The 12299-nt window shown below is 35.2% G+C and overlaps 1 protein-coding gene across 1 annotated transcript in view; it reads left to right on the top strand.

The window, feature by feature from the left end:
* The window catches only part of LOC145692188 (methyl farnesoate epoxidase-like), a 37462-nt gene that overhangs the window by 21940 nt on the left and 3223 nt on the right, over positions 1 to 12299 (top strand). Inside the window, exons 4-6 of the mRNA XM_081767486.1 lie at positions 1061 to 1244; positions 1397 to 1511; positions 7081 to 7219. Of these exons, the coding sequence (XP_081623612.1) occupies positions 1061 to 1244; positions 1397 to 1511; positions 7081 to 7219 (438 nt within the window). The remainder of the gene's footprint in view (positions 1 to 1060; positions 1245 to 1396; positions 1512 to 7080; positions 7220 to 12299) is intronic.

Below are 12299 nucleotides of genomic sequence, written 5' to 3'. Positions count from 1 at the left end.
ACCATTACAAACCTGGGCACTGCTGCAATATTAGTGAAATTGAGTAGTTTTGGTGTTCTATTATCATTTTATCGTTCGCCGTTTCTGTCAAAGAAGTGCCGTTCTGTATTTTTTAAATATCTTTAACCTATCGGGTGTTATATATGTTGACTAGGCAATCGCTTGATAGCAGTCAAGCGAGTTGCTTCAGCATTGACACTATCAGCATATTTATCTTTAATTAAAATATCGGAGGAGTGGCAGATAAAATTACAATATCTATTTACAATTTGAGAGTTTGTCTAGCTCTCGCTTGTTTTGGGGTGAGTTTGGATGTGATTTCAAAGTGTTGTTAGTACGCATAATAAATAGTTATGAATATATATTTATAACATCAATATGTGTGTTAACAATAGAACTGCAGACAGGGGCGCTAGCAAGGGTAATTTATATTTCTCCCCTGGCTAACACATAATTACGCTTTCACTGTAGGATCAGCATGGGATCAACGCGTTCAAGAGAAATGATTGCGAGAAAATTCATTCCCGTAGACAGAAATGCATGGCTTGGAAAAAGAAGAATTGAATTACAAGAAAACCTGCACAACGCACAAGAAAAACTGAAATATAAAAATGATAAAAGACCTAAACTAAACCCCACTGTCCCATAAGAGAACAAACTGTGCTGGTTTTCTTTTGTGATTTTAATTTTTATTACTCATTTATGCTTATTTTGTATTTTGCTTTCCATTTTCAAACATAGATTCCAAATTATAAACACGGGATATACACACAGAACGTCAGGAGAACATTTACCACTCAGCTTTAATAGTTTTTAATCTTCTCTGGTTGAGCGTGTTTGTGGATTGTTTAGACACAGATAACTTGTCGAATAGAGATAAATAAATGTGAAGCATTTGGACTCTTTAGTTCATTATTATCGTGTAAAATGTTTATGTGTGTTTAAAAATTAAATACATGCAAGGAGTGTATCTGTATCAACACAAGGAAAGTAGGTATAACGGTTTGTCACTTTAATACTATAATCATATCCTACTGTGCTTAAATTACCTTCTTTTCAGTTGAAGTGTGCATTGACATACTTAAAGATATGGTGTTTGGTGGATTGGATACTATTACTAATACCTTAAGTTTCATTGTGTTATACCTTGTGCTGTATCCTGACGTTCAGAGGAAGGTCCAGAAAGAAATAACGGATATCGTAGGAATGAACGATACACCTTGCTTTTCTCTTCATGCCAAGAGGTAAGTTATATATTTCTTGTTTTAGTTGCCTCTCAAACTACTGCAGTAAATGAGTATATTTTGTATTATGTTTTATATAGATAGAAACACGTGATATATAATATCATATATATGTGTTATACTTATATCAAACTGTATTCTATTCGAATTAGGATGACTTATACAGCCGCAACTATCCTCGAAGTACAGAGAATAATGCCTGTAATACCATTAATTCCAAGAAAAGCACTGAAGGACATCAATCTACTGGGCTATAAAATAACTAAGGTAAATAAACTAAAATTATTTAAATTACATTTTTTCAGAAAGATATGAATTAATTAATCCGCGAGTGTTAAAAAATTAAAAACAATACTAGTAGTAATAAAAGTATCGTAAAGACGGGCTACTTGACCCCAGCAGGTTAACTTGAGCCCAAAACCGAAAAATATTGTTTAGTTATCTGTGGACTGTCAACATCAATAGAAATATGTAGTTCAGTGCTTGGCTGGTAGATAACAGTACTAGGCAGACCCGTGTGGGGGTCTAGCAAGGTTTAACAGTCACAGCTAGTGGCAGGACTGGTTATTCAATGTACACCAATGTTTGTTGTGGATTTCACGCTGCATACTTCCGTCTTGATATATATTAGGAATAGCCTAAGACCGTAGATAAGTGCATAAATTTCATATTTTGTTTAGTATCAAAACGAATTGAGAACTATTCATGTCCTAAATAGCTCATTAGGCGAATAATGTGTGGTTAAGTACAACTGATGCACATTATCCGGAAACGTGGGATACTTGAGCCCAACAGTAATCACCAGAAAGAAGTCCAAGAAAGGAAAGCGTCTTCCAAAACAACCAAGATCGCCATTCGAAAAAGAAGCAAACGTTGAAAGACATCACATCAGAAGAAGATGACACATTCAGTTTGAAATCAGGAGGTGACAGCGACATCAGCATCAACAATTCTGATGAGGAACCTACCCCGGCATCTATATGGAAAATGACGTCGTAATAGGCAATTTTGTTCTGATAAAATGGAACGGGAGGAAATATCGAGGTGTCGTCCTCGCTATAAAAGCAGAAGGTGTTCGAGTCGACTGTATAGAGCCTACACGAAAGGCTTGGAGGTGGCCCAAAGAGAAGGATGTCTTGGTGTATAAATGTGAAGATGTGGTAATAAAAATAGGAGCCCAAAATTAATCAAGACAGGTTTGTTTACTTTAAGTGGACTGCAAACTCTGTTATATACCTACTAATGTTTCTACAATGTCTCACAAATTGTGATCAACATTACTTTTTAAAATTCATATTTGTAATTGAAATTAATGTTTTGATATATGTGGGTGTGCTGAAATTATGTTAATCTAATAACCATCAACCTATTTCCTCCCAAACTGCCTTCAAATGGTAGCATAAATTGGACTTATAGTTTGCGTTCAAGAACCCAATCGTAAGATTAACATGAGCCCAGATAAAAGACACAAATATAAAATATTTACTACATCACAAATATTGCGAATTGTACGCTTACCTATCCATAATAAACTGTAGTTCCTCAATATAAGGTCATTATGTCAAAGAAAAAATTGTTGTACACAATTTACACAAATTTATGTTAGAAGTTTCAAAATCTAGGCTCAATTACTCCGCGTTTACGTTAGATTATAGAATTTACACATAACGTTAGTTTTTTCCACATTGTCACAGTTAAACTAACTCATTTTTCGTTTCTAGTACAGACATTTGTAGGTCTTGGTAGTAAAACTACTTCACTTGTATATTTTAATTCATTGACTCTAATGTTTCCAACACTATACTTTAGTTATACAAACCTAGAAATTCTACAAACCTTCTTTTTACGTTAACTACACACACACTGGAATTATACTCCAATACTGCAAGAAGACAAATGACTCTAATGTTTCCAACACTATACTTTAGTTATACAAGACTAGAAATTCTACAAACCTTGTTTTTGCGCTAACTACACACACACTGGAATTACACTCCAATAACCTACAAGAAAACCAAAGTTCGTAAGCTCCTGTTACGCCTAGTTTGTACTTCTGTTCTAAAACGTGTGCAGAAGAAATGATCGTTAAGCATGAGAAAGTTGGACCTATATTACAATGTCTGAAGCTTAACACGTCACTGATGACGTAAGAATCTGTGGATAAAAATATAAGTGTCTAATTCTCATATCACACGGAAACTAACATGTGTTACTAATAAGTCATTTATTTACTTTAGAAAAAAATGTGATGTTTTGAAATCATTCAACCTACAATTGAAGACTATGGGGCAAAAACCAGTTATGTCCAAAAAGTGAAAATGTAAAGGAGATAGATTCACAAGGGTTTCTCTTCATCCGAATTTCTTCAAACTTGGCACTTATATACTAGACCAAAAAGAAATCGACGTGTATTTTTTGTTTCTTCCGGAAAATAAGTTAAGGGGAGCAAAGGGACTCTTTTCAAAAAAATTGTCCCCTTGTTTAAAGGCCCACTTTAAAGAAACAAAACTCTGGCAATGCAAAAATGATTTCAAAGTAGGAAATAGGGGTTTTGTCGTTTTTGCAAGAAAGGCTTGCAGGAGCAATGTTCCCTTCGAAATGACAAATGATCCGGTACAATCCTTACGGAAATTGGATTTCGGTGGGATTGCTTAAAACCGTGATATGTTGTAGATATGGTGTTCCTAAGAACATGTTTCAATGGGCACAACGACACATCACTAACCGTTTGACTACTACTGTGACACTTTTTTGAAAACAGTTGAAGATAGTGATATTTTGAATTTCGGTAAAAAAAATGACTGAAACCGAGATATGTTATAGATATTGTGATCCTGGGAAAATTCTTAATGGGCATAACCACCAGTCACTGACCGTATGGCCACTACAGTCCACTTTAAAAAGTGCTGAATGTAACGGTATTCTGGATTTCGGTAGAATTACTTGAAACCGTGATATGTTGCTGATATTGTAATACTGAAAAAAGCTTCAATATACGCAGCCGCCAATCAATGATCATTTGGCAAACTACTGGGCCACATATCTTGAAACAACACACGGTAAGAATACTCTGGAATTTTATTAGAATTGTATGAAACCCTGAAAAGTCCTATCCCACAACCCGAAAAAGTAGTGGGGAGAGTAGCGGCCAACGTCATTTAAGCATTGGCAACATTCAGATGTTCATCTTGAGGAACCAGTGAAAACCCTGGAAAGCCTTAGACAATATTTCTCAAGTTCAGGACATCTACAATATATATATATATATATATATATATATATATATATATATATATATATATATATATATATATATAAAACACTTTCTTTCATCTACACCGAAATCCAGAATACCGTTAACTTCAGCTCTTATTTTTAAATGGTCCTGCAGTTGCCAAAACATCAGTGATGCTATGGTCGTGAAAATTGAGACTTTTTCTCAGGATCACAATATCTACAACAAATCACGGTTTCAAACAATTGCACCGAAATTCAATACAACGTTAGCTTCTTTTATTTTTACAAAAAATGTGGCCCTGTTATGGCCAAACAGCTATTAATTGCTGGCTGCGCCTGTTGTGAATTTTGAAGGATTGCAATTTCTCCAACATATAACGGTTTCAAGCAATACAGAAAACCGTTACATTCAGTTTTTTTTAAGTGGCGGTAGTTGCAAAACTGTAACTGATGGATGGTTGTGTAAATTCAGACTTTCTTCAGGATCAAAATATCTACAATATATCACGGTTTCAGACATCTTTTATTTCTTTTCTTTTACCGAAATTCAGAATAGTACTATTTTCGGCTCTGGCCAAACGGTCAGAGGTTGGTGGTTACATACAGTAAGACTTTTTCTCAGGATCACAATATCAACAACATATCACAGTTTCAGTCCTTTTTACCGAAATTCAGAATATCACTATCTTCGGCTGTTTTCAGAAATTTAGCCCTGTGGTAGCCAAACGATAACTGATCGGTGGTTATGCCCATTGAGACTTTTTCTCAGGATCATAATATGTACAAATTATCACAATCTCAGTCATTTGTTTTTTTTTTTTTTTTTTTTACCGAAATTTAGAATATCACTATCTTCGCTTGTTTTCAAGAAAGCGGATCTGTATTGGCCAAACGGTCACGGATTTGTAGTTGTACCCATCGAGACCTTTTCCCAGGAACAACATATCACGGTTTTAAGCATTTCCACCAAAATCCAATTTCCGTAAGAATTGTGTGCGGTTCTTTTTCATTTCGAAGGGGGCATTGCCCCTGCAGCCCTTTTCTCGCAAAAACTACAGATCCCTTGTTTCCTACTTTAAGTCATCTTTGCATTACCAGAGTTTCCTTTCTTTAAAGTGGTCCTTTAAACAAGGGGTCCATCTTTTAAAAAGAGGCCCTTTTTCCCCTTAACTGATATTCCGGAAGAAATAAAAAAACGCGTCGATTTATATTTGGTCTAGTATATGGGTGCCAAGTTTGAAGAAAATTTGACGAAGAGAAATCATTGTGAAGCTACCTCCTTTACACTTTCCCTTTTTAAACTTAACGGGTTTTTACCCCAAAGTCTTCAAATGCATATAGACACAAAACACTGGCTAAGATATACTGGAAAAGGAGATCTAACTATGACTAGGAAGGCCATCGTAATACCACTGTTCTTGTTAAAATTGAACAGGATGACATTCCACCAAACATATTCTATATATAGCACGATCAAATACGCCATCAAACACAACAACAAGCTTCCTGACTTTCGGTTTTCTTCATATCTTTATTCATAACTAAGTTCGAGTATGTCTAGACTTTTCAATTCTAGAAATAAGATTGGTTTACTTATATCATTTAGGATGTGAGAGACAATTGTAACTTTATAAATTGTTTTTATTCATATTTAGGTTTGAGCTTTTCCTAATTTTTCAATATATTTAATAATATAATCGTGACAAAGTAGCTGCTACTAAGGCTAAACAACGATTTTATGGCCGTATAGATCGTTGGCTCTGGAATCCAGTTGAGTTGAAGTAAAAAAAAAAATTGTTTCTTTTGTAACATGAACATCTTTTAATAACTTTAGTGTTTAAAATCTCCTGAATGCCTGTATGTTTTGATAGTATAATGTGATTATATGCAGTTATATAAAAAAAACGGTATCTGATACTCCTATTGTTATCGTTCAATTGTTCTGCTTAAGTCCATCACTATGGATCAACATCATACTTGTACGCTACTGACCCTGTTGGATACAAAATATTTTAATAAAATATTTAAGAAACTGCAATATTAAATAACATTAGCCATGCTTAATACATTTATCTACATGTATGTGTGTGGATATACTAAAAGTATCTCGATAGCATTTTAAGAGATGTGGCAAAGTCATATCTATCTTGGTCTCTAAATCGCCTAAATTCTATGTAGGCCATTGCTATTTCAAAATAATACATACAGGTCTGTTTTCGAGGTCCATTGTTTATGGTCGCTTCTCATTTTACGTCACTACACTAAGTTCTTCCTCAATAATTAGTTCTACTCTGAAAGTTTTTGAACAGTTGTGGTATACTTAATTTTATAAGGTGTTCTGTGATATTAACGACTAATGTTGTGTTGTAGTGAAACATAATAAATCATTATAAAATTCAAGATACATCGTTCGAAATTTTGGTTCCGACTTTTCTTCTATTGTTGTGGGTACTTCATATGTCAACTCGACACACTCTATGTGATAGTATCAGTAACTAATGATGCACAATGTCTAAACTCATTTTCAAATAAGCTAGGGATGTTAATTATAACGTTGTATTATACCATTCTTTACATGAATAATCGCCGAAAATTTCAGGGTACAATTATATGGGTGAATACATTTGCAGTAAACAACTCCCAAAAGGAATGGATCAATCCAGATGAGTTTAGACCAGAACGATTTCTACAAAATGGAGAACTTGTACATTCTGAAGATGTTTTGACGTTTGGTGGAGGTAAGAGCTTCATTTTGAATATACGAACAAAATATTTTACAAAATTGTATACTAACTTCGCAATTCTATTATTTTCATAAAAAATAAAATAAATTAACAGTATAAAATTAATAGGGAATTCTTTGAATGCCGTTCATCTAGCTTTGGAACTCCCTTTTCTTAATTAGAAGTAAAATCTGACCAAAACAAGAAACTTTAATCTATAATAGTATAACAGCTTTCACAAGGTATCATGAGGACTTATTTGAAGTCTTGTTTACATTATTGTTCAGAAAGTCATCAGAACATCTGTTTGTCGGTGATTGTTGAAGTAAGTTTTCTGATTGTTGAAGTAAGTTTGTGATATAGTACACATGATGTCAGTTCATTCACTGATTCGATTACAGAGGTTGGTTTCTCACCTGAATCTTAGTGGAGTCATATTGTTTTGTTTCTAATCGATTTTGTTTAAAAGTACCTTCAGAAATATTAAAAGCAGAACTGTTCTATTAATTATAATGAGCTGAAAGAGAATTCTATGAGCTCCTGAGTTTGGACCTTCAATTTCGATTATCAAAGCGTTACCATTTGACTGACATCACTTGCTACTAATTTGATTTCTCGTTTCGGACAGTAATTAACATAATAATCTCACCTTAAACCAATATATCATAACGCTTAAAATCTCTTCCATTTTCCAGTGTTGTAGATGATTATATACATCTTATATTCGTGGATTTACATATTATATTCAACACCTGCAATATTTTTACCTTTTCCAAATAGATTCAGATTATACCTCCAATGATCTTTAGACTCACTTAGGAAGTTTTATCTTTAATACAGTAGGTTTTTAATTATATGTATATGTACACAAGGTGACCGCTGAAAAAGTGCAGGTATTTAGGAAAGTGCTAAAGAAGACCACAATGACACAATTGAAAATATATGAACATATAATCTGTTCTTTCTGGTTTCCGAGATAGAAATCGTACCTTTTTTGAGGTCCTCAAACCTGCTAGGTTTCAGTTAATTTTCTATGGTCGAACTTGTGGTTGGTGTAAAGGCAAAAATGATACAGCTTTCCTGTACTATACAGGTTATTGCAAGTATATTTGAAGGAGAGAAGTAACAGAGGGAATTTTAAAAAATCATACCAAAATTATCGTTTTTACAATTGAAGACTTTTGGGAAAAAACAGGTAAAGTTCAAAACAGAAAATGCGAAGGAGGTGTAGCTTCACAATGGTTTCCACTCATCCGATTTTCTTCAAACTTGGCACATAGATAATAAACCGAGAATAAATCAGAAATAGGTTAAGGGGGTTTTTGCCCTCTTTTTAAGAATGAGCCCTCTTGATTAAAAGGGCCACATTAAAGCAACGAAACTCTGCAGATGTAAAGATGGCTTCAAAATATGAAATACGGGTTTTGTCGTTTATGCGAGAAAATAGTTTAAGGGGCAATGGCTTTCTTCGAAATGCCAAAGGACCCGTACAATCTTTACGGAAATTAGATTTCGGTGGAATTGCTTAAAATTGTGATATGTTGTAGATATTGTGTATCTGAGAAAAAGTCTCAACGGGAACAACTACACCTCACTGACTGTTTGGCTACTATAGGGCCACTTTTTTGTAAACAGCAGAGGATGTCGATATTCTGAATTTCCGATGACTGAAAACGTGATATATTGTAGATATTTTGATCCTCTGCTGTAGAAAAAATTCTTAACGAACACAACTACTAATCACTGACCGTTTGTCAACTACAGGGTCAATTTTTGAAAGCAGCGGAAGGTAACGGTATCCTGGATTTCGGTAAAAATGAATGAAACCGTGATGTGTTTGTAGATATTGTGATCCTGAGGAAACGTCTCAATTTGTACAACCATCCATCACTAACCGTTTGGCCAATATAGTGCCACTTTCTTACAGGACGGATAGGGATTTGAGGAAAATTGTAGACCTTTACGTTGACGGCCCTTGTACCGCTTCTAGTTTTCTCGAGGATATTTACTATACCTCGTTTTAAAGGCTATGGAAGCATCTTCCAACTTGTTAACCTTTGTGCCCCTCATGCCAAACTTGTAGCAGAAGAAGAAGATGAAAGTTTTGAAGAAAATGAGATATTTTGTTTTATGAAATTTGTATAAAGCTGGCAACACTGTTACTTATCGTACGCAGGAAAAATATGTTCATGGGTACGCCAGTCATCGGGTACAATCATGCAAAAGTGAAGGGCGAAAGTTCAATACGAAGTGAGAAAAAAATCCGTATATGTTTTCTACGAGAATCACCCTGTTCATATTTTTCGAAATATTTTAGTCTACCCTGACGTCCCTAATTGGCAGAGAGATACAAGCCATACCTCATTTTAAAGCTTGTGAGGCACAGATTTCAACGAGGTAACTTTCTTGCCCCTCGTGCCTAACCCGTAAAAGATGTTGAAAAAGGAATTCAAAGAATGAAATAAAAAATACATTTTCTCGAAGTTGGCAACAGTGTTTTGTCGTCGCAAGAATGGTCAAACAGAGGGTATCATTAGTTATTATGTTTAGTTTTCTTTCTTGATATTATCTTTATGATAGTGGCTCCTTTGGAGGGAGAATCTCCCTCCCCCAATGCTGACACGGAGGGAAAACTTGTACATCCAACTACTCTCCCTACCCTTCCGCTGCTCGACTCCCGATGTAGACGAAATGCACACTGTTGGGAAATACTATCCTTCCTAAAGAGATAGATACCTAAATCATCTCTTTAGGTTAATTAGGAGCGAAATGATGGAGGATTAAACTGCTGGCTCAAATCTTGAGTCGATCGTTCTGTAAAGGTTAAATGAGCAGAAGGTAACGGTATTCTGCATTTCGGTGTAATTGATTGAAACTCTTATATGTTGCTGACCGTTTGGCCACGACGAGACCACTTTTTTTTGGAAACAGTAGAACGTAACTGTATTCTGAATTTCGGTGGAATTGCTTCAAGCCATAAAATGTTGTTAATATACGATCCTGAGAAAAGTTTCAACGGGCACAACCACCCCTCCCTGACCGTTTGACCACTTAAGGACCACGTTTTTTGACAACAGCAGAAGGTAGGTCTCGATTTCGGTGGAATTGGTTGAAACCGTGATATCTTGTAGATATTGTTATCCTGAGAAAACATCTCAATGGACACAATCACAAATCAATGACCATTTGGCAACTACAGGACAACATTTCTCAAAACAGCAGAAATTAAGGATATTCTGGAATTTTGGTGGAATTGTATGAAGCCACGAAAAGTCCTATCCAAAAACCCATAAAAGGGATGGGGAGAGTAGCGTGTAACATCATTTAAGCATAGACAACATTCCGATGTTCATCTTGAGGGACAAAGGAAAACCCTCGAAAGCACTAGACAATATTTCTCACGATCATGACATCTACAGCGTATCACACTTTCATTTATTTTCCCAGTAATCAAAGATATCGCTATACCCGGCTGTTTTAAAAAATCTGGACCTGTAGTGGCCATACGGACAACAACTGATGGTTGTGTCCAATACGACTTCCTCTTACGATGAGAAGATCTACAACATATCACAAATGTACTCATTCTTAGAGAAATAAAAAACATCGTTACACTTGGCTGTTTTCAAGAAACCAACCCTGTTGTGACCAAACGATTAGTGTCTTCTGATTGTACTCACTAAGTCTTTTTCTCAGGATGTCAATATCTACAAAATATCACTGTTTCTGTCATTTTGACCGAAATCCAGCATATCACTATCTTTGGCTCGGCTGCATTCAAAAAAGTGGCGTCGTACTGGCCAAACGGTCAGTAATTGGTGGTTTTGCCCATTCATACATTTTCTCAGGATCACAACATCTCCAACACATATCGGTTTCACTCATTTTTACCGAAATCCAGAATACAGTTACTTTCTGTATTTTAAAAACTGTGGCCAAACGGTCAGTGATTGATAGCTGTGTCTATTGAGACTTTTTCTCAGGATTATAATGTCTACAACATATCACAGTTTCAGTCATTTTCATCGGAATCCAGAAATCTGAATCTTCGGGTTCTTTCAAAAAAGTATCCCTGTAGTGACCAAACGGTCAGTGATGCGTGGTTATGTCCGTTAAGATTTTTTTCAAGATCAAATATCTACAATATATATCATGGTTTCGGTCATTTATACTGAAATCCAGAATATCGTTATGCCCGGCTGTTTTCAAAAAGGTGGCACTGTAGTGACTAAACGGTCAGTGTTTTTTGGTTGTGCCCATTAAGACTTTCTCTCAGATATACAATATCTACAACATATCACGATTTTAAGCAATTCCACCGAATCTAATTTCCATGAAGATTGTTTGGGCCCTTTGTCATTTCAAAGGGAGCCATTGCTTCCTAAAACTCTTTTCTCGTAAAAACTACAAAACCCGTATTTCCTACTTTGAAGTCATCTTTACATCGGCATAGTTTCATTTCTATAATGTGTCCCTTTTAACCAAGAAGGTCCATTTTTAAAAAAAGGGGTCTTTGACCCCTTAACTTATTCTCCGAAAGAAATAAAAAATATGTGTCGATTTATTTTCGGTTTGCTATATATTTGCCAAGTTTTAAGAAAATCTTATGAGTGGAAACCGTTGTGAAACTAACTCCTTTACATTTTCATTTTTTGAACTTCGCCTGTTTTTGCTCCAAAGTCTTCAATTATTTCCTGTTATTGAGTAAAAACACTCTCCCAGGGCGACAGAAAATAATGGCATTTCGGTATAAGGTAGAATGATTAGATGCATAAGATTTGCAGACGATATGGCGCTTCTTGCAGAATCTGAAAAGAAAATCAAAAAATGTTAGAAAAAATTAGAAAGGGCTTTGAGGAATATGGGATGAAAATAAATGTTAGAAAGACAAAAGCCATGGTGATTAGAACGAAGGGGTCTGTGTCAAATATAAAAGTAGGAGGGGAGAAAATAGAACAAGTGAATAGTTTTCGATACGTGGGTAGTATTCTTAGTAATGATATGAAGTGCGAACGTGAAATAAAAGCAAGGATAGGAATGGCGAAAGAAGCCTTTAGGAGGAAGAAAAGTCTGTTTTGTGGGACCTTGACTAAAG

The sequence above is a fragment of the Thermobia domestica genome, chromosome 8 (genome assembly GCF_964235325.1).
Source record: "Thermobia domestica chromosome 8, izTheDome1.hap1.1, whole genome shotgun sequence".
Taxonomy (NCBI): domain Eukaryota; kingdom Metazoa; phylum Arthropoda; class Insecta; order Zygentoma; family Lepismatidae; genus Thermobia; species Thermobia domestica.
This window is presented reverse-complemented; position numbering and strand designations above follow the sequence as displayed.